Below are 22,949 nucleotides of genomic sequence, written 5' to 3'. Positions count from 1 at the left end.
ACTGGCTAGCAGATGCCACAGAGCTGCAGCCTCAGCATCTCAGGTGCCCTTTCCCAGAAAACCAGTTTATAGAACCCAGGCTTGCCCAACCTACAGTAGAACTCGAGACAACCCGGCTATGGTCCTATATAGTCTGCAAGTCCTCTCAAACAGTATACATTTCCCTTGATGTGTACCCTGGTGACAAGAGACAACACCAGAACTGCTGGGCATGGTCACATGCACCTTCAATCTCAGCACTTGGAAGGCAGAGGCAGCGGGATCTCTTTTTAGTTTGAGACCAGCCTCATCTACATAATGAGTTTAAGGGTAGCCAGGGCTATGTTAAAACCCTGTCTCAAAAACACCTGGACAGATGGATCAGCAGGAGGACCCTGGTTCAATTCCCAACACCCACACTGACAGCTCACAACTGTCTAACTCCAGTTCCATGCCCTCACATACATGCAGGTGAAACATCAAAGTGCATAAAACACAAACACCAGAACCAAAATAGCTTACACAAAGCAATTTATTAACAGAAAATAATTTGAGAAGTCCTGTTCACAGACGGCGACCACGACGACCCCCCTTTCTTCGAGTGCTGTCAGAGGGAATGGGGGTGACATCCTCTGTGAGAAAAAAAAAAAATCATTGTAGCCACAAGTCTAACTAGCAGTAGACTTTATTTTTCCCCAAATCTATCTCCAATGGTCAACAATCACGGGGTGCCCCACCTGCCAATTTCTCATCCCAACCCCATTTGGAAATGGACACAGGCTCTGAGAAGGTGGACAATCAAAGGTGAAGGACACTGAGTTAACTCAGAGCCTACGGACTGTAGTAGAAGAGACCCTACAATGAGCAAGTGTGGCTGTTTGCTCTTTACACCAGGTGACAGGAGCCACTGTTATGAAGGTCAGCAGAGAAGAGACTGAGGGCAATCAGTGGTGTCACCTGGTAAGCCACAGAAGGCTCTGAAATCCGAGTCAGAACGTTTTTAAGTTATCCCACCATGGGGAAGAATCGTATCCATTACAGAGATAAGCCTCCCATAATGCCTTTTACATACTCCAGTAACCAGACAAAGCTAACCCATTAGGCACACTGCAGGGTTTGGAAGGGGTCAATGCTTGAAAGCAACCCCAAGTGTAACCAGAGGGGACACTTACCAATCCGCCCAATCTTCATCCCAGAGCGAGCAAGAGCTCTGAGGGCTGACTGGGCTCCAGGTCCAGGGGTCTTGGTCCTAGAAAATGAAGGATTGTTGGCCTAGTCAGCAACATTTCTAATTTTAATTCACTTCTAAATGGGGAAGCCAACAGTTAAGATACTTGAGGGAGCCATACTTAAATCTCCAACTTCACAACACAAAATCCTTTTCAAAATTGCTAAATGAGGGCCAAGAGACGGCTCAATAGTACTGCCATCTTAGCAGTGGGCCTGGACTCTTCTTCCTGCCCACTTGGTGGCTTACGACCATCTGCAACACCAGTGCCAAGAGATTCATTGCCCTTTCTGACCCCAGGTATGCACATGGTACACACACTCAGGTAATTTTTTTTCTACCTTTATTTTGGTGGTGGTAGGGAGGAGGGGACAGGGCAGAAACATGCTGGGATCCCAGGCCCCCATTTAAGTCCCCTACCACCAACTCCATACTTCCTAGTATTTACCACAGACTGAAACCATGTAACCTCCTGCATGTTGATTAAAAGCCCGAGTTTCCTGCAAAGTGAGGTGCCACCCAAGGCTATCTCAGTCTTGCTTACTACCTGGTAAGCCGTGGTTATTCAATAAACACAAAAGGACAAACACAAAGGAACACATTACCCATTTTTTTGAGGAACTGTTTAGCCCAGGCTAGCCCCAAACTCTAGCTCCTCCTAATCTATTCCCTGCTATCCCTAACTAGGAACATACATACATGCCTAAAATAGCTTGCTCTCAGACAGAACAGATGAGATCGCAAATCCACCCCTCATCTTCTGTACCTGTTTCCTCCTGTGGCCCGGAGTTTGATGTGCAGGGCGGTGATGCCCAGCTCCTTGCACCTCTGGGCCACATCTTGGGCAGCCAACATGGCTGCATACGGAGAGGACTCATCTCGGTCAGCCTTTACCTTCATCCCACCAGTCACTCGGCAGATGGTTTCCCTGGGGACAAAGGCAGAACCGTGTCATTTTTCAACAAGGGTACACAGAACACTTACTGAACCCCAATGAGCACAGTCTAACAGCATCTTGAGCATATATTCTGGGTCTGAACAAGACAGTCGTAAGTTGTGTTTACGGGGCTCAAAGACCCCTAAATAGCTAAACTCCTTTGAGTCAGCAAGCCCTGGTTGATAAAATCCCAGCAAGGGGGCAGAGACAGGAGCATCCTAAGTTCAAGTTTACTCTCAGCTTGGTAAAACACAGTGTTTTCTTATAATTTGTGGGAAATTAAGCAAAACAGTAATTCTTTAGGGCAAATCCCATCAACTGGTCCAACTGGTATACCCTTTCTTTCTAGCTCAGCCCCCCCCCCCAGTTTTATGCCTTTCTGCAGAAATACTCACTTGCCAGAAAGATCGGTAACATGGACAAAGGTATCATTGAAGGATGCAAAAATGTGGCAGACACCGAACACATTCTCTCCTTCAGCCACCTGAGGTCCCAGGCTGATGACCTGCTCTTCCTTCTTTTCCTTCCCCTTGCGAGGTGCCATTTCTAGGTGAGGAACCTCAAGGTTAGCAACAGGAAAAGGGTCCCCCCAAAACATTTTCTTTACCTACTAAGGGAAAACCTAAGTCTTGCTTCTAATAGCCTGTCTCTGTTCTTGGCATTTATCAAGTTTTAAAAGGTGCTGAACGCACCTTTAGGACGAACCCACGGTCCCAGCAACGAACCACATGCACAAGTTGCGATGTGTAACAGCATGGAAGTCAGGTCTCAAGCCTGAGTTACCACTCTAATTCTTCCCTTAAACTTGGAAGTTCTATTTGTTCAGGGTGACCCAGCAGGCAGCTGAATAGCAGACACAACTAAGTTAGGGGGTTCTCTGTCCATACACAATACTTAAACCCAACTTTCCTGGGCCTCAGATAATTTACAGTTTAGGCTCAAAGCTGCCTAAATAGACAATGTCAAAGAACTTTCCAGCTTATCCTTGCCACCAGATGCCTTCCCAACACAAGCCCTCACAGCCTGTCTAGAAGCAAATCTTTCAACTTTGTTCTAGTACCAAACATTAAAAGCAGAATGTGGTGTAACTCCAGCATGGGGGGAAGGGGTCAGAGGCAGGAACATCTATGTAACAAGTTCTAAGACAGCCCGGGCATGCCTTCCAGGAAGTCTAATGGAAAAGGGCTACACACCAGCGTTGAGATCCCCTAACTGTAGCCTGTAATCAAAGTACACTCGTGGGAACTAGGGAAAAGGCACAACAAGGAGGCTGACTTCTTTTTTCTTGCCAAAGTCCCAGGCAGTCCTTTGACTAACCTGAGGTGGAGTAGCAGAACACACTATCGCTACTTTCAGAACAAACTAGCTATTGAGCAGCACTCAAATTAAACTAGGTCATCTCCCAGCAACTAGGACTACTAAGCAGGACAGTCTAAGATACCTGCCTTGTATTCTCTTCCTGGTACCAAGATGTCCCTACTCGCCACACACACACACAAAAAGCCCCAAGCACCACAGGCCTTAGAAATAGGTTTCAAGTGTCCCTGGCATCTCTCTCTCCCTCTTGTGCCTTCCTCATAGGGTCCAATCGCCAGAAGCACAAGGGCAGGTCTCGAACGTCCAGTCACCTGATCTCATCCTCAAACTAGGCAAACATACACGATTCGGTAGGGTCTGGGCCATGATGGCTACTCAATGCATCTTCGCTCTGCTCGGTGGGAGTGAATATCCACGAGAATATAAACATATGGCATCCGTCCTACTCCACCACGGAGGAAGCCGACAGGCAAATGTGTCCGACTCGGGAGTAGCCGTCATGGGTTAGGATTAGAAGCACTCCACACAGGACCAAGGTTTTATGGTATCCCTTTTAATTTAATTTTGGTTTACAGAAAGGATCGGTACGAATCCTATTCGGGGTTTTCTCGAGAGGAACGAGGTTCGGTGCAGGCTGGCGACTGCCCGAGGTTCAGGCGACGGCCCACACGCGATCAAGGACCGGCTTCCCCGAACCACTTCGTGCGACGGCTGTGGCGAGAGGCCCAAGGCAGGACCCGCACCCATTCCCACTCCCGACTTCCTCCATCTCAGGCCAGAGGCCGCCACCGGGACACGGCGGAGCCCTGGGTCCGGATGGGTCGGGCCGGGCGGGCGCCTGCTCGTCTCCACCACGCACTTGGCTCGGCTACTGCGCACAGACCCCGGCCCCGATCCCACAGATGGCCCTGGTCAAAGGATGCCGCACGATTCTCAAGGCCCAAGCCTCCCTACCTGATCGTCGTCTCCAGACTCCTCCACCGGAAAGAGAGAGGCGGAAGGGGCGGGCGGACGGGTCACATCCGTCTTCCGGAAGTGTACCTCTGAGGTCACGGAGAGATGGGCAGGCTTCCGGAAGAAATCTCCATCACGGTTTCTAGCGAAGCTAAAACCGCCGGTACGGAAGATGGCTTATTAAAGAAGCCGATGCTACGTGTTGCTGTGACCGAATCTGCCTATGAGAACTCACGGAGCGGACACGAGTGGGAGAACAGGCGGGCTCGGCCCCAGGTCGCGGGTGCTGCTGCAGCTTGACGGACTTCCGCCATCAGAACCTCAGACTAGGCAGCCTGGAGGCGACAGCGCTCCTCGTGGTACGGAGGTGAATAACAACAACAAACGACCTTGTTATGTAACTTTACCCCGTTTTGCACACTACAGAGCAGCTTAGTAATAAATTATTCAGCACGTCCCTGTTACCCTGCATTATGCATCTTATATTTGGTGCTTCAGTTAGTGTTCACAGCATAAACTAGATTGATTTTGATTTCCATTGTACAGATGAAATGAGACCATATGTGTGTGGCAGATTTCGGGCTATGACATAAAACCCTTATATCTAATAGTCATTTCATATAACCTTCTAATAACAATACTGCAGGACATTGAATAATTGGGAAACTTTGTAGATGGAAACACGGATGTATACTTAGTAGAACTTGAAAAACATGGGTACAGTATTCACACACATACACTGGCATGTATGTACATCTCTAGATTCATATTACATACATCATGACATGTATATCTTTCAGAGCATGGCGAACAGTAGAGCTACACGTATACACTATATATTGCATATAGCTCTCTGCGTACTGGAATTGATACCATTCCAAAAGACTTAGGCTAAATTTAGGGAAAATTTATTCTTTGTTGTTGTTGTTGTTTTCGATTCAGTTTTCTCTGTATAGCCCTGGCTGTCCTGGAACTCACTCTGTAGACCAGGCTGGCTTCAAGTTGTTGTTGTTTTAGATTCAGGGTTTCACTGGGTACCACTGGCTGCCCTAGAACTCACCCTGTAGGCCAGACTGATCTCGTACTTGGAGATCTGCCTGCCTCTACTTCCTCAGTGCTGGGATGAAAGACATCGTGCACCAACACCTCCCAGTTACACTTTTATTCTTTTGAGACAGAGCCTCACCGTGTTACCATTCCTGGCCTGGAACTTGCTATGTAGACTAAGATGGCCTGGAACTCCTAGAGATCCCAGCCACCTCTGCCCCTAGACCACTAGGATCTAAGGCATGTATTACCATACCTGAGGGAAACTTTCCTTAAAAAAAAAAAAAAAAGTATTGTTTTCTTTGTGCTTTATAAAAGCAGCTACAGAAAACCTATAAAACAGACACACTAAAGGAACAAGAAAAAAAAAAAAAAAGGAAGCCAAGTGTGATATGATTTCAGCACATGGGAGGCAGAAGCAAGCAGATCTCTGTGAGTTCAAGGCCATTCTGGACTACATAGTGAATTCCAGGACAGACAGAAGTACATAGTGAATTCTCAGAAAAACAGAAGGAGAAGGAGAAGGAAAGGAAGCCTTGTCTTACCCACTATTGTTTACTTATATTTTATATTTACCTGTTGCCCTTCCCTGTATCACTTAGGGATATTCATATGGGGAAGGACTTTGGGGGAGGGAGACAAGGTCTCCTGTATCCCAGGCTAGCCTTGGCTGTGTAGGTGAGAATAACCTTGAATTCCTGACTCTTTGACCTCTGCCTCCTGAAGGCCTCCATCATACATAGCTTGCTCCTCCTTTCCTTCTTGTTTTTTTTTTTAAAGATTTATTTATTTATCTATTTTATGTATACAAGTGCTCTGTCTTTATGTACTCCAGAAGAAGGCATGAGACCCCAGATACTGTGAGCCTCTATGTAGTTGCTGGGAATTGAACTCAGGACGTTTGGAAGAGCAGCCAGTGCTCTTAACCACTGAGCCATCTCTCTGAGATGTTATCTCATGTAGTCTAGACTGGTATGAAACTTGGTGTGTAGCTCAGACTGCCATTTAGCCCCTGATCTTTAGGCTTCTACTTTCAGACTTCCTGCATTACACCACAGCCAGCAGGGTGGTTTCAAAAAGCCATGTTTATTATAGACAATTTACACAAAACAAAACAAGCTAGGAGTGGTGATGCACACCTTCTATCCCAGCATTTAAGAAGATCAAGGCGAGCCGGGTGCGGTGGCACATGCCTTTAATCCCAGCACTCGGGAGGCAGAGGCAGGTGGATTTCTGAGTTCGAGGCCAGCCTGGTCTACAAAGTGAGTTCTAGGACAGCTAGGGCTTCACAGAGAAACCCTGTCTTGAAAAAGCAAACAAACAAACAAACAAACAAAACCCCAAACCCTTGGATTTGCTCCCTAGTACTTCAAATATAAATAAGTAATAAACTCAGCTATCCCCTAGTCTCCCTCTACAGATGCCACTATTACCAGATCTCACAGTTCATTCTAGAACCTTCCTGTGTTTTTACTTGTGTTATCTATAGCTAACAGAATTCAATTTTAAACTATTTTTACTCAGCATTATTATGGACACTTTTTCCTAACACTAGATATCTTCAACATTTTAGATTTTTTTTTTTTTTTTGGTTTTTTGAGACAGGGTTTCTCTGTGTAGCCTTGGCTGTCCTGGAACTCACTTTGTAGACCAGGCTGACCTCGAACTCAGAAATCCGCCTGCCTCTGCCTCCCGAGTGCTGGGATTAAAGGCGTGCACCACCACACCCGGCCATTTTAGATTTTTTAAACGCATAATTAGTGGTGGAGCCCACCAGGTGGCTTCTGAGACTCAAACTCATGTCCTCAGGCTTACAGTAGAGTGCCTTTCTACTTGGACATTTCTCTAGCCTATGAGTTATTATTATTATTATTATTATTAAAAAATGTTTAGCTGGGTTGCACACTTTTAATACCAGCACTCAGGAGGCAGAGGCAGGTGGATCTCTGAGTTCAAAGCCAGCCAGGGCTGTCAGAGAAACCCTGTCTCAAAAAACAAAACAAGAAGTTTAGATTTATTACTTTATTTTACATATCTGAGTATTTTGCCTGCATGTGTGTACACTGCATGTGGGCCTGGTGCCTATGAGAGTCAGAAGGGGGAGTCAGAGCCCATGGAACTGGAGTTATGGATGGTTGTGAGGCACCATCTGGGTACTGGGAGCCAAACTGAGTCTCCACTAGAGCTAGAACAAGAGCAAATGCAGTAAGCGCTCTTGTTTGTTTTGTTTAAGATTTATTTATTTATTATTATCAATAAGTACACTGTAGCTGACTTCAGATGCACCAGAAGAGGGCGTCAGATCCCATGACGGATGGCTGTGAGCCACCATGTGGTTGCTGGGATTTGAACTCAAGACCTTCAGAAGGGCAGTCAGTGCTCTGAACCACTGAGCCGTCTCGACAGCCTCCCAGCCTGAGACTCTTAACCTAGATTTAAATGTAGATAGTAGAAAGCAAGGGGTTCAGAAACGGAGAGAGGAGGGGACACAGCAAGTGTGTGTGCATGGCTTCTCAGGAGTCAGTCATTTGTAGTTTGGTTTGGGTTGCATTTTGTTTTGTTTGGATGTTTGTTTAAGACAATGTCTTTTTTTTCCGTTTTTTGCTTGTTTCTTTGGTTGTTCTCTAAGTAGCCCCGCCTGCCCTGGAACTCTGTTTGTAAACCAGGCTGGCCTTGAAGTCAGAGACCCACCTGCCCCTGCCTCAGGAGTGCTGGGATTAAAGGGGCGTGCCGTCACCCACAAGGTCTGAAGTAGCTGAACTCCTCATTTTACCTCTGGCTCCCAAAGTTGTAATCGCTGCTGTCGGTCTCCTGGTCTGTAGCTGAGCCTTCTCTGTAAAGACTGGTTTATCTTGGTTTATCTGTTTTCATCTTCTCTGAGCTGTTCCTATTCTTTTTTTTTTTTTTGAGACAGGATTTCTCTGTATAGCCTTGGCTGTCTTGGAACTCACTCTGTAGACCAGGCTGGCCTCTTACTCAGAAATCCGCCTGCCTCTGCCTCCCAAGTGCTGGGATTAAAGGCATGCGCCACCACTGTCCGACTGTTCCTATTCTTTAAAGGTTAGGATTCTTTGTTCTGTAGTAGTGTGTTGCTCTGTAGAAGGAGGATGTTAACAGGGATGTGAGCCAGGGAGTGAGCTCCTGCTTTGAGTCCAAACTGAAAGCGGGCTGTAAACCTCAGGGAGAGAGAGGGGAGGCTTCCTGGAGGGAGCAGCCTACTCGGTCACCCAAAGTGGCCTCCAACTCCCACTTCTCCCGCCTCAGCTCCCTGAGAGCTGGGATCACATGCGTGCACCACTATGCTTGGTTCTTAACCTCTTCTTACTAACTAGCTGGCCATCTTGCCCACCGAGGCCACTTAACTTCCGTGTTGTCAACATTCACAACCTGTTAGTCTTCCCCAAACCACCATCACGCTCTTGGCCCCTAGACCCTGATGGAAACCAACAGGCAGGGTGTTGACTTTAACTGTCCCTTAGTGAGTGTATTCCACTTAAATGCGAAATCCGTTCTTCCCACTCTCTCCATGCTGTCCCTCGTGCCCCGACATCCCTCCAGCTTCCCAGCATGCTCAGTCGCTCTCACCATTTCCTTACTCTCACTTTCTGTTCCCTTGTCTCCTCTTTAGAAAAACCATGGCCTCCAAAATCTATGAGCTGAGGAGATAGGCAGATCTGAGGGATAGACTGCAGAGGGCCTGTCAGGGCGCCCCGGGGACTAGCATGTGGGCAGGTAAAGGTGCCATGAGATGAGTGAGTGTGTTCAGTGGGTAGTAGTGGGGACTGCTGGACTACCATCACAGCCAGTGACTTGCTTACGCATCTAATTGAACTTTCCTGGTGACTGGTAGAGGCAGGCTGTTTCAGAGTCCTCATTTTACAACTTAAGGAACACAGAAAATGCCATGAGGGTGTGGTGGCACGTGCCTGTTGGTCCAAGTACTTGGAAGGCTGAGGGAAGAGGATTGCTATGAGTCTAAGGCCAGCCTACCCTCCACGGTGAGCTCCAGGCCAGCCAGAACTACACAGCAGTCCCTGTCAGAACAATAAAAAACAAAAGAGTCTGGGGGCTGGTGAGATGGCTCAGTGGGTAAGAGCACCCGATTGCTCTTCTGAAGGTCCAGAGTTCAAATCCCAGCAACCACATGGTGGCTCACAACCATCCGTAACGAGATCTGGCGCCCTCTTCTGGAGTGTCTGAAGACAGCTACAGTGTACTTACATATGACAAATAAATAAATCTTTAAAAAAAAAAAAAAAAAAAAAAAAAAAACCAAGAGTCTTAGCTTCCCTCTGTGTTTCTGGGATTAAACATCCTGACGGGCCAGGCAGTGATCACACACACCTTTACCTTTAATCCCAACACTCAGGAGACTGAAGCAGGTGGATTTCTGAGTTTGAGGCCAGCCTGTTCTACAGAGAGAGTTCCAGGACAGGCAGGGCTACACAGAGAAACCCTGTGTCAAAAAACCAAACCAAGATAAAACAAAAACAAACAAACAAAACCAAAAGAAAAAGCAGCCCAAGGAGGAAGGGTTTATTTCAGTCTACAGTCCATAAATGTGTGGAAGTCCCAGCTGCAGGAGCTGGAAATCACAGGTCATATCGCATCTGTGTCAGGAAGCAGAAAGCAGTCAATGAACGAATGCTGCGGCTCATTCGCTCTCCGCTCTTATCCAGCCCAAGGTCCCTGAGCCCAGAGAATGAAGCCACCCTCTGAGGAGGGCTTCCCAACTAATGTAATTAAGAAATCTCACAACCAGGTCTGCTGGTGCACGCCTTTAATTCCAGCACTTGATGCGCAGAGGCAGGCAGACATGTGAGAGTTCAAGGCCAACCTGGTCTTCATGTGAGAGTCAGGCCAACTAGAACTACATAGTGAGACCCTGTCTTTAAAAAGAAAGAAAGCTTTAACAGACACTCTCTGGCCTCTCTCTCAGGTGATGCTAGGTGGTGTCAAATTGATGATTAAAACTAACCATCCCTACTCCACCCCTTATCAACCTGTCACGCTACCGTATCTCTTGTACAGATAAGCTCAAAGGTCACCTTCTAATACAAAATACACCAAGCTAAGTTCTAGAGTTCAATCATTTAATATCATAATTATTAACAGTATTAACACTTTAAAAGTCCAAAGTCTCCCGAGTTCCGATAAAATAAAGCACAAGTCACGTCCTTCCAACATTACATATCCCTACGACATAGAGAGACCCTGTCGAGAAACATTTATATTGCTGTACTTGTGTGCTTGTGGGTGCATCAGCAAATACTGTTGTGTAGATGTGGTGATCAGAGGACAGCTTGTGGGAGTTGGTTCTCTCCTCTCACCATGTGGATCCTGGGAAGTGAACTGAGGCAGTGTGGCTTCCACCTTGTCCCACTGAGCTCTCCTGTCAGCCCTAGGTTTTTCTTTAATGGTGCTAATATCTCTCCCTGTCTCTCTGTCTCTCTCTCTGTCTCTCTCTGTCTGTCTGTCTCCTCATCCCTCTCTGAGACAGATACTCACTATATAGCCCTAGCTGGCCTGGAATTTGCTATGTAAATTAGGCCAGGCTCAAACTCACAGAGAACCATCTGTCTTTCCTCTCAAGTGCTGGGATTAAAGCATGCTCCACCACACCTGGCTAATTTCTTATTTAATAGTTACAGCTGTTTTGTTGCCTACATGTACCTTGTTTGAAACGTTGAACTTACCTATGCTACATCTCCTTCTGTTGAACATATTAATTCATTACTTTTCTATTCAACTTCACTCAATTCTCAGGACATAGGCAAAATACAGTCACGGTTTTCCCCAAAACATCACACACAGATCGCCTCTCCCTCGGTTCCTGATGCCATTCCTCTTCTCCTCTGACACCTTGTGAGCCAGGAACTCACTATCCAAATTTATGTCATAAGTTTTGATGTACATTGGTATTTTCCCTGAATGTCCATCTGTGTGTATGAGATTGTCAGATCCCTTGGACCTGGAGTTACAGACAGTTGTGAACTGCCATGTGGGTACAGGGATTTGAACCTGGGTCCTCTGGAAGAGTAGCCAGTGCTCTTAACCACCCAGGCATATCTCCAGCCCTCTGTCAGTATTCATATCTTCCAGGCTTCTACCAGAGTGGTCCCCTAAGCCTTGCTTCTAGCATTAGCTGTTTTCCTAGCCCAGTGTTGCAAAATGATCCTCATTCCTCCCCCAAACAGTTCCAAAGGCCTAAAAGCCCATGAACAGGTTTATCACAATACCCACTCCTAGTACCAGTTTCTGTCTTAGTTTATTTTCCTGTTGCCATAATTAAATAACCTGACAAAGGTAATGTAAGGGAGAACAGATTCGTTTCTTCTCACAGTTCAGGTGTGGTGAAAATGTCAGGAAAGCAGGAGCTTGAAGCAACTGATCACACCAAGTCTACAGCAGGAAGCAGAGAACAATGAATATGTGCATGCTAGCCTTCAGCCCCTTCTCTACACTTAGACAACCCCAAATCCCCAAGCCTAGGGAATGGTGCCACCCACAGTAGATAAGTCTTCCCATATCAACTGGTTTAACTAAGGCATTCCCTTACAGACACTCCCAGAGGCCCTTCTTTTAAGTGACTCTAGATTGTCTCAAGTTGATGATTAAAATTAACCCCCATAAAAATAAAGCAAAACAAAATACAAATAGCTGTAAGTTGGGCACGGGATCAGATCTTTCAGTGATTGAAGATGTGAGGCCAAAGACTGGAGGTGTTGAAGACACAGAAGCAGGGCTTCTTGCAGGGCTCTTAGCTGCAACTCTGAGAGCTGCAACTCAGAGTAGTGACTCTTGTTGCTGTGTCCTGCCTAGCACCTAGGAGGTTCTGGGTTCGATCTCTGGCAACAAAACAAATAAAACCCAAAGATAGTCAATGGAGCCTGGCATAGCAGGATGTACTTGTAATCTCAGCACTTGGAAAGTAGAGGAAAGGCCAGGAGAATCAGTTCAAGGCCTGTCTGAGATACATAGTGGGCAGCTGAGGCTACATGAGATTCTGTTTCAAACAAAACAAAAGATTATCAATGAGTAGGACTGACCTAAGATTAGATGAAAGGAAGCTAGGCCATTGGGGTAGGAAAGTCCTGTTCTTACTCGAGCATCCGCTAGATGGCGCCTGGCTCCACGATGCTGGTAGTAGGACCCGGTGCTGGTTTTAGCTCTGGAGTTTGTTTATCCCACTTAAGACATGTGATGTGACCAGGGCTGTAGCAAAACTGAAGCAGTGCCCAATTTTACTTGCCAGCTTCAGAGTTGAGCAAGTGGAGACGTTTTTGCATCCGTGCCTTTGTGCACTCAGTCAAGTCATGGGCTAATTTACAAAGGAACCAGCCTCCTTTGCTCTTTCAAACGGAAGAACCACACCCATTGGGTTGTCTGTACTAGGATGTATAGCTGTATGGCGTGTTCAGTCCACATATTCAGTGAGCCCTCTTTCTGTGATGAATGACAAAGCAGTGGGTAGGGAAGTTGTACATCTCTCTCCCCGTGGAAAGAGCTGTCTAATGTGAGTGGTAACAGGGCATTGTGTAAGTGGCCTGGCGATAATCGGGTCTTTACAGATCATGGGAAGTGCTGGGAAGGAAGACGACCGAACAGGCCTGGGCCACTGTTGGAGAAGTGGACAAGGACTGCCAGGGCAAGGAAAGCCTTGCAAAAGACTTGGAAGAGGGAGTTAGGGGAGGGGGGGATCTGGGAGGGATGGCACTGAGAAAACTGAGGAGCAAACCCAGGCACTCTGCAAGAGAAACAAGTGCTCTTAATCCCCGGGCCTCTCTTCAGCCCCCTCCACCCACCCCCCAATGATATCTTTATAGGCCTGTTCTAGAGGCTGGAGGTGAAGTTCAGTAGAACGAATGCATAGAATATATGAAACCTTGGGTTGAGTCTCAAGTGGCAACATAATCCAGCCATGAAAGGGCAGGGCTGTAATCTCAGCACTTCAGAGGTGGAGGCAAGAAAAGTCTAAAGTTCATGATCACCCCTAGCTGGTAAGTTTGAGGGCAGCAAGAGGTACTTGAAACCCTGTTTCAAAAATAGATAGATAGATAGATAGACAGACAGACAATGAAGTGAATTCTGGCTCTGTTTGGAGAATGAATGTCAGTAGAAGGGGAACAAGAGTGGAGACAATAAGTGAAGAAGATGAGCTGGAGAGCACTAACTGCTCTTCCAGAGGTCCTGAGTTCAATTCCCAGCAACCACATGGTGGCTCACAATCATCTGTAATGGAATCCGATGCCCTCTTCTTTCATGAAGACATACTTGCAAATAGAGTACTCATGTACGTAAAATAAATTAATAAATCTTAAAAAAGAAAAAGAGAAGGAGGAGGAGAGAAAGATGTGAAGACAGCTGTATAAATGGGAGACCACAGTGGCTTAGACCATGACAACAGCTATGTAGAGAGAGAACAGATTTTAGGGGGAGGTAGAGGTGCCACAGTGCTTGGAGCAAACCCAGAGCCTCAGAGGCAAGTGCTCCATCATTAAGCTACAACCCCAGGGCAATATCCTTAGCTGAGACCAATTTTGGAAGCAGGCTCTAACCTTTTAAGATTAGCTGGGATGAGCTGGAGAGATGGCTCAGCAGTTAAGAGCACTCACTGATTTCTTCCAGAGGGGGCCTGAGTTCAACTCCCAGCAACCACATGGTGGCTCACAACCATCTGCAATGGGATCCAGTGCCCTCCTCTGGTGTGTCCAAGGAGAACAGCAATGTACTCACATACTTAAAATTAATAAATCTTAAAGAACAACCAAAAAAAAAAAAAGATTAGTTGGGCTACTCCAGGGCTGAGAAGGATTCAGGCTTGGATGGGCGAAGCTGGGACCTTGTGCCAAGGCGAGGAGGCCTAGGTGAGATGCTCCCTGGGTAAAGCTGTGCATTGAGCTAGGCCCTGCCATGCTTGGAGTAACTGTGACACCTTAGCAGAAAGACAGCGGCCGAGCCTTTGGAGCTTTCTGGAAAGACTAAAGCTGCTGAAGTGTGTCAGCAGCCTCCCAATTATACTCCATAGCAGGAGTACATGGTGCTGGAGGAGACCTCACTCAGTAAGTAGCAGGGGATGGCTGATATTGGTCAAGTCTGCTGGAGAGAGGAGGCTTCTTGGACAGGAAGTAGAAGGAAGCCACCCAAAGGATGTCAGAAACTCTGTGACTCTAGGGCAATGTCGGGGGTGGGGGGTGGAGGGGGGTAGCCATACTTACTCTATCTCTTTGTCTGGCTACATCTTTCTTTTTTGGTGGTACCCTTCCCCCATTGCCATATGGCAGGGCCCAGCTGCTCACAGATTCTGGGGCGGGATGGAGAGAGGGGCAGCCTCAGGGATGGGGCTATAATTTCAGCTGGAGACAAGGCTCCCGTGTCAGCCTTCTGGTTCCTGCTCTTTCCGGCATTTCTCATGCGACTCTCTGGGCTGTGGGGCTCCCACCCCCCACCCCCACCGCACCAGAAGCTTTCTTCACCTTTCTCCAAGGAGGGCCAGGCCCAGGGGGTGCCACCTGCTAACTCCCACCGGAAAGGAAGGCACTGAGTCAGGTGGCACAGTATCCCTAGGGACCAGGGGCTAATTGGAGGGGGCTGCCACATTTAATTAGTGGTTATGAGGTGTTGGTACCTGCATCTGAAAGTCCCCCCACGGTGTCTTTCATCTTCAAAACCTCCCCACCAGGTTGGATGAAAGGGCCAAGCCGAGGCCAGGTATTAATAATAATTATTAGTTTCACTAATAAAGTGAAGAAGAGGAATTATCAGCAAAGCTCCTTCCTTCTCCTCCCTGTCTTTTCTCTCCTTCCTGTTGGCTCCTCCTCCTCCTCTGCCTCTTGTTTTTCTCAACACTTGAGTTTGTTCTCTTTCTGTTTCAGGGCCTGGGGCTCTGGCTCTTGGTCTCATTAGTATTGGGGTGCGCTAGGACAAATGGAGACTACTCCTATGGTAGTCTGGGTGGTAGAACAAGAAAGTAGGAGATGTGAGGCAGAAGGATGTGTGCTTTTGAGTATCATGTTCCCGCACGCATGGGGTCCCATTGCAGGTGGTTGTGAGCCACCGTGTGGTTGCTGGGAGTTGAACTCAGGACCTCTAAGGAGGAGCAGTCAGTTCTCTTAACCGCTGAGCCACCCCTCCAACCCTCCTGCTGTTAATAGAGCTTATATGAAATAGTCCTGCTATGTGGGGCTGACTGTTACTCGCTATGCAGCCTAGGTTGGCCTTGAACTTGCCCAATCCTTCTGTTCTGCCTCCTTCCTCAGTGCTGGGATTAGGTGTGTGCCAACAGGCTCAGCCACAGTCATTAAAGGAGTAATATGCCAAGTGCTAGATTAGGCACCAGGGGACTCAGTCTGAGCAGGACAGACATGGGCTTTGCTATCCCCCGAGTTAACATTCTAGTAGGGAGAGGGGACAATAAACAGTAACTGGCAGACACAAATGATGTCATAGATCAGGATGCGTTCTCGGAAGAGAATGAAGTGCCAGGTTGTGTGGCATGGTTTGATTTGTAGTGTTTTTTCCATTTTGGGTTTTTTTTTTTGTTTTGTTTTGTTTTGTTGGTTTGGAGTTTTTTGAGATAGGGTTTCTCTGTGTAGCTCTGACTGTCCTGGAGCTCGCTCTGTAGAGCCAGGCTGGCCTTGAACTCAGAGATCCACCTGCCTCTGCCTCCTGAGTGCTGACATTAAAGGTGTGCATTGCCCGGCTTGTGTCCCGTCCCCCCCGTTCCCCCCCCCCCCCAGTTCTGAGACTTGAACTCAAGGCCTTAAGTGAATGTTAGGTAAGTACACTAATACTGAGCCAAACTCCAGGCTCTAAATAGAAATTCCAAGGAGAGCTATGTGGGTGGCTACTTTAAATTAGGGAACCATGTTGGTGACATTTAGGCAGAGTCTTGAATGATAAGAGAAATCAGTTATGGGAGGAGTAATTGGGAAAAGCGGTAGGCAAGCACTCAGCATGAGAGTGTGAGCCAGTAGCTCTCAACCTTCCTGATGCTGCGACCCTCTCATGGTATGATAACTTCCCTCCAGACCACAAAATTATTTTCTGTTGTGACTTCATAACTGCAATTTGCTACTGGTATGAATCATAATGTAAATATTTTTGGAGATAGGTTTGCCAAAGGGATGTGGACCTGAAGGTTGAGAAGTGTCCCTGTGAAAGAAGGGGGAGGGCAGGAGAGATGGCTCAGCGGTTAAGAGCAAGCACTGCTCTTTCATAGAACCAGAGTTCAGTTCCCAAGAAGTCACATGGGGCATTTCACAACCACTGATAACTTTGGCTCCAGGAATGTGATGCCTTCCTCTGGCTCATTAGGTACTTGAACACATGTTCGCACACACAAATAAAAATAAAATACTTCTTTTTGTTTGTTTGTTTTAAAGATTTTTAAGAAGTGTGTGTTGGTGGAGGCAGTGCACATTGTATCTTATAGCAGTTGTAGGTGGTTGAGTTCGTTCTAAACTTCTTAGCTTTTTGAATAAGAAAAGGCCTTTTTTCCTTTATTTTTCAGGAGTGATGATTTTGAGTTAGGGTCTCTCTCAGTAGCAGTAGCACAGGTTCACCTGATGCTTGAGTGAGATGATTTTCCTGCCTTTCTTGTGCTTGGGTTTATATACCTTATTATAGTTCCTGGCTTGAACTGGGTTCTGCAAATTACTGAGTTGGCCATAGTAGGAAAAGCTGGCAAAAGGAGTGGGTGTCCATGCATGGAAGTGTGTGGGCTAGTTGGCTGGTGTTTGATGAATGAATGAGCGAATACGTGGGTGTACACATCTAGGAGCACACACGGGAAGCTTATTTGGGAGGCTGTCAGAGGGCCACATAGACCAGAGGATGAAGCCATGTGGAGACACCGCCCCTTTTCAGTGGATCCCAAACTCTGCAACACTGTTACACATTTTTCAGGGGCTGCTACAGTGCTCGGAGGACTACATAGATCCTGCCTGAAGCAGTGCAGCAGGTAACTAGTGGGAGCCAGGTTTGCTCTAGTTATTGTCTGAGAAATGGGATAACCACTCACCACTGCCACAGGTGGTGAGGGGTAAGGGGTGGGGGGAGAAGAGCATCTCAGACAGACTCCCACCTCACAGCAGACAAATGGGGCCAGCTCTCCCACCTGCTGCTGGGTGATAGTGGCCATATCTTGGCTAAGGGGTCTGAGACTTTGTAGCAAAACAATCTTGACACCATGTAGGTGATTTATGTCTCTAAGCCTTGGTTTCTTATCTGTGAAATGGGCGGTTGGGGTGGGGGAGGGAAATGCTTGCAGTCCGAGCCTGACCACAAACTGACTTTTGATAGTTGATAGTAGCAATATTCTTGTTTGAACAGCAGAGCCGACCCTGACCCTGGTGGTGGAGGAGCAGCAGGTGGGAGAGCTGGCCCCACTTGTCTGCTGTGAGGTGGGAGTCTGTCTGAGATGCTCTTCTCCCCCCACCCCTTACCCCTCACCACCTGCGGCAGTCAGGAGAGCTGACCCCAGGGTCCTAAGAGCTGGTGAGCTGGCTGTATCCCTAGCCGGCTGCAGCACTTGGGAGGGTGGCCCTGGTGGAGAGACTGTAGGTGAGCCAGCACTGACGGCCACTCCCTCTGCTTTGAGGTGGTGTGGAGCTGGTTTGGATGCCCTCCCCTTTCCCTGCTTCCCACCTAGTCCTATGGAGAGCCGGCTGCCACAGGTGCTGCTCCTTGCCTTGGCAACACAATGGAGCCCATCCCAAGACTGTGAGAGTGGGCGAACTGGCACAGCCCCTCAGTGAGCTGCAGCACAGGGAAGGTGAGCTGGTGGCCAGCATGGGGTAGCGAGCGGGAGCAGTGCTGGAGGGCTTGTCCTGGTTGTTTGGAAAAGGGAGAGCTGGCATGCTGACCAGCTACCACCCAGGCCCAGATCCAGGGCTCTAAGTTGGCCCATGACAAAATCTATATCATCTGTGAACAGTTGGGACCTGTGAAAGGACAGTGCTGCTGATCCAAAACTACAGGGTCTCCATGACACAGGATAACAGCAGGGTAACCAGGAGGAGGTTCTGGTGAAGCCAACATTGATGGTGTCACAGAAACCAGAGATCTTGAACCAGACCATGAACACTTTACAAGTGAAGATGTGAGGACAGAGGGGTACACTGTGGGACACACTGTGACACACTGCAGCTTCCACAGTGAGATGTTTTCTATGCTTTGTTCTCTCTCTCTCTCTCTCTGTTTGTGGGGAGGTGGCAAGAGCAAAGGGTGTATATGAGGGGACAGGGAGATGAATGGGATTGGGGTACATGATGTGAGACTCACAAAAAGTCAATAAACAGTTGTTTTTGTTTTGTTTTGTTTTTTTAATTCTTGCTAGAATGTGACTCAGTTGCTAAAGATGAATGCATGAAGCCCTGGTTTAGAGGATCCAAAAAAACCTAAGTGTGGTGGCACATGTCTGTAATCCCCAGCACCTAAGTGTGGTGGCACATGTCTGTAATCCCCAGCGCTCGCTCGGGAGGAGGAAGCAGGAAGTTCAGGATCGAGATGAAACAACACAAACAAAACCACAAACAAACAAACACCAGCTATTGTTAGCCTCCAGTTTCTGGAGACTGAAGATTAACATCTATCCCTAAAGGTCTGCATAATTATGGAGAGGTCCCTCAGTCCTCCAGGTCTCACTTTCCTCTTCTGTTAGATCAAGGCTAGCACAGTCCAATCCATCTCTACTCTGATGTGGCTGAATGATCCACCATCTCACTATGAAAAGTCCACAAATGATGAACAAATGTGAGCTCCACATATGCCAGCCTCCACCCCTCCCTTTTGGGACAGGCCTTTTCCAGGTCTTGCCCACGCAGAAAGAAAGTGCCTTGCATTTCCTGTCAGCACCTAGAACTCACTCCCTCAAGCTGATAAGTGTACCTGGGGTGAGCCTCAAGCTCCAAGTCTAGAGTTGGGCAAGAAAGAGGAAGGTCCTGCAGTTGGAGGAGGGGAAGGATCAAAGGGGGGGGGGGGGTTAAGGAGCTGAAGCCAAAATCCCCAGTGGCTTTCTTCCTGCCTCTCTTTGGGGCAGGAAACAGTGGAAAGCTGCAGAGAATTAGCCTGACAAAGGGCCTACTTTGTCTCCCACATCTGCTCCCCAGAGGTGGATTTGCAGCAGCCTCCAAAACTCTTGAATCCTGAGCAGCGCCCACCATGGGCCTTGTTGATGAGGGCTCACAGACTCTCAGAGCCAGCCCAGGGTGAGGAGACACTAGCTTTGGGGTCAGGCTGGTTCAAGTGCAGTTTAGGCTGCCAAGAAGACCTCGGGTTTACTCTCTTGTGTCTCATTTTACCGTTTGAAGCATGGGGACAAACAGTCATGCCTTCTCAGCCTGGATGGCGGTGTCGCACGTCTTTAATCAGAGGATGAGGTAGGCAGAGGCAGGTGGATCTCTGTGAGTTTGGGGCTGTCCTGGTCTACAGAGCATGTTACAGGACAGCCAGGACTACACAGGTCTGTTTTCAAAAAACAGACAAACAGTCATGTCTTCTCGTAGTGCTGTGGGGAGAAATGTGTGTTCTCAGTGCTCCACAAAGCCTAATGCAGAGTAGGTGACTTAGTATCTGGTTCTTGCAAAACTGATGCTGTTCAGCAAGCTGGGAAGGAGTCTGCCTCATCTTATGTACAAGGTCAGGCCTCCCCTGCCCCCCTTTTCATTTATTTCCCCTACAGTTATGTCTTGCAGCTCGAATGCATGCAGGCATGCATTTTGTTTGCTTATTTAACTGCATGCAGGAAGTATATGGTAGCATAATGTGGCAGATGGTCTCTAAAAGGTTCCTGGAATGGTATCAGAAGTCCAGGGTCATTCTTCACTGCAAAGTGGTTTTAAAAGCCATCAGGGGCTATATAAGACCTTGTCTCAAAAAGAAAAAAAAAAAAAAAGCTATTGTAAGCTTCCAATTTCTGGAGCCCTAGGCAAACAATAGCTTCTACCTCTAATTGTCTATATATCCATGAACAAGTCACTCAAGTCACTCACATTTACTTACGGTCTGTGGGTCTAGCCCTACCCTGTACACAAGTCACTGCATAGTTTGTGCTTTAAATCTAGATATAGAGACTGCCTTCCTGGTGGACATTCTCTCCCACCCCACCCCCCACCAGCTTTCTCCCACCTCTGCTCGGTCAGAGCTCAATCCACTGAAGCCCCAAGCTGAACTGTTTTCTGTGGCCTTCCCTTCCACAGGATTTTTGTCATTTCCTCCCTGATTCTCCTGACCACAAAGAACCATCCTGAGGGTTTCCTTGCACGGGGAAGCCCAACCTGGAGGCAGCCCATGGAACATGCAGCTGTGAGCCACTCTGGACATCTGTCTCCTTAGTAACAGCGCATTAGGGTGCCTGGGAATAGAGTGGTGAACGTTTTGGGTTAGGTGCCTAGCCAAGGTCTTCCCGGTGCCTAGACTTAGTCTCTGGCCCTGAGACAAGTCCCTTGCCTCAGGGGCTCAGTTTCCCTGTCTATCAGAAGAGGGGACGTAATAAAACTCCTGAGCTGGTCCTCAGGCTGGGTTTTATCTGCAGGATGACAAGTTGTCCTGCCTGCTTTTCCTCTTGGGCATAGATGTGCACAGAAGGGACTGTGGCTAGGAAAGGCCTTGGGCCACAGAGATGGATAAAAGGCAGATGGAGAAGGTGATTCCTGCTGGCAGAGAGCCTCCTGTTCAAGCAGTCAGGTCTAGCTGCTTGCCTCCTCTAGGATGGTGACCAAGCCCTGTTGAAACTGGGCTCTGGACTCAACAGGAGCCTAGGTTAAGTCTTTAAAAACAAACAGGTATTCATTTAATGTGAGTGTACTTCTCTGCATGTATGTGTGTGCAGTGTTGGGAATTTAACTCAGTTGCTGGGCTTGGAGACAGGGCCTTTATGTGGTAAACTAGCACATCTCACCCCAACCCTGTTTCTAGATCTAGGCCTTCCCAGAGACAGGTAAGGACTTTTTTCCCTTCTCCTTTTTTTGTGTTTGTTTGTTTGTTTGTTTTGGAGACAGGGTTTCTCTGTGTAGTCCTGGCTGTCCTGGAACTCACTTTGTAGACCATGCTGGCCTTGAACTCAGAAATCCGCCTGCCTCTGTCTCTGGAGTGTTGGGATTAGAGGTGTGTGCCACCACACCCTGCTTCCTTCTCCTTTTTAATGGTCTCAGACTGTTACAAGGTATTCCAGGCTGGCCTTAAATGTGGTGTGTAATCACACCTTGAAATCATGATCTTCCTGCCAGAGCCAGGTTTACGGGTGAGTGCCACCATACCCAATATGTGCCATGTTGGGAATCAACTGCAGAGTGTCATGCATGGTTGGCTGACACATTGCCAACTGAGCTACATCCCCAACCATTTATAAACTTGGAGGGGCTGAAGAGCACTGGCTGCTCTTCCAGAGGGCATAGGCTTGGTTCCTAGCACCCACACGGCTACTCATAACCACCTCCAGGGGGTCTCCAGGTCCTCTTCTGGCCTCCACAGGCCACAGGCACCAGGCACACACAAGTCATGCACAGACATACACATAAAACGTTCATACCCAGAAAAAGTGAAAGTCTTCTCTGGGGGGGAGGCATTCAAGGCAGGGTTTCTCTGTGTAGCCTTGGCTGTCCTGGAACTCACTCTAAACCAGGCTGGCTTGGAACTCAGAGATCTCTGGCTCTCAAATGCTGGGGTTAAAGGCCTCTTGAACTTCCTCTCTTCCTGTGGAACCAGGTTTCAGAAGGACATTTCTGGGCCTGATCTGAGCATTCTGCTATAATTGAAAGCCATGTGGTCCCTAAATCCATATGTTGAAATAAATCCTAACCCCACGCTGATGGTACTCTGAGGTGTAAGCACCTGCTTGTGGGATATGGGGAGGAAAACTGAACCCTCACAACTGGAGTTAATGCCCTTGTAACATAGGCCCAAGAAACTCACTGGTCTTTTCTACCATTTGAGGGCACAGCAGAGAGTCATCTATGAAACAGGAAGTGGCTTGCGTCAGACTCAGGCTCTGCCAGAGCCTTGCTCTTAGATATCCCAGCCTCTAAAATTGGGAGAGAGATTTCTGTAGTTTCCAAGCACCTCCATCCATGAGATTTGTTCTGGCAGCCCAGACAAAGAAACACCCCAAAGCCAAGAAGGCGCTACCAGACAGCAATGTGTGTGGCCTCCCACAGCATCCTCAACACCCAGCCTTGCCCAGCTTGCTCCTTGTCCTCCCCCACAGGAAAGTGGTGATTAGAATGAGGAGCCTGGGGGCAGAGGAGACGTTGCTAAGCAGATGTTCCTTTGGGCACCGTGCAACACTCACCTTGTGCCTAACCTAGGAAAGCCCTTCTGTTCTTAGGTCTGTTACCCTATCCTCATAGTGAAAGACACAGATCCTGTGACCCTCAGAGACTCCTGACTCTGCAAGCTCCAAGGCAAGGGCCCCTGACTTCTGTCTCCCCAGGTCCCCAGACTCCAGCCTTGAACAAATGGAAGCCTAGCTCACGGTTGGGGAATTCT

At 47.9% G+C, this 22,949-nt stretch overlaps 1 protein-coding gene across 2 annotated transcripts in view; it reads right to left on the bottom strand.

Annotated features, from left to right (window-relative positions):
• Nucleotides 1-493: 493 nt before the first annotated feature.
• The window catches only part of Rps14 (ribosomal protein S14), a 32,674-nt gene continuing 10,218 nt past the window's right edge, over nt 494-22,949 (bottom strand). Inside the window, exons 1-5 of one of the 2 annotated variants that reach the window (XM_021150524.3) lie at nt 4,416-4,572; nt 2,540-2,690; nt 1,974-2,135; nt 1,152-1,228; nt 494-611 (exon numbers count right to left, since the gene is read on the bottom strand). In XM_021150524.3, coding sequence (XP_021006183.1) covers nt 544-611; nt 1,152-1,228; nt 1,974-2,135; nt 2,540-2,688 — 456 coding nt within the window. In that variant the 5' untranslated portion in view covers nt 2,689-2,690; nt 4,416-4,572 and the 3' untranslated portion in view covers nt 494-543. Of the gene's footprint in view, nt 612-1,151; nt 1,229-1,973; nt 2,136-2,539; nt 2,691-4,415; nt 4,573-22,949 lie in introns of those variants that run through there. The other variant, XM_085833762.1, reaches the window with a different exon arrangement.

This window comes from Mus caroli, unplaced genomic scaffold (assembly GCF_978045245.1).
Source record: "Mus caroli unplaced genomic scaffold, Mus_caroli_1 scaffold_19, whole genome shotgun sequence".
NCBI classification, from domain to species: Eukaryota; Metazoa; Chordata; class Mammalia; order Rodentia; family Muridae; genus Mus; species Mus caroli.
Note: the sequence above shows the minus strand (reverse complement) of the source record. Positions and strands in the feature narration are given on the sequence as shown.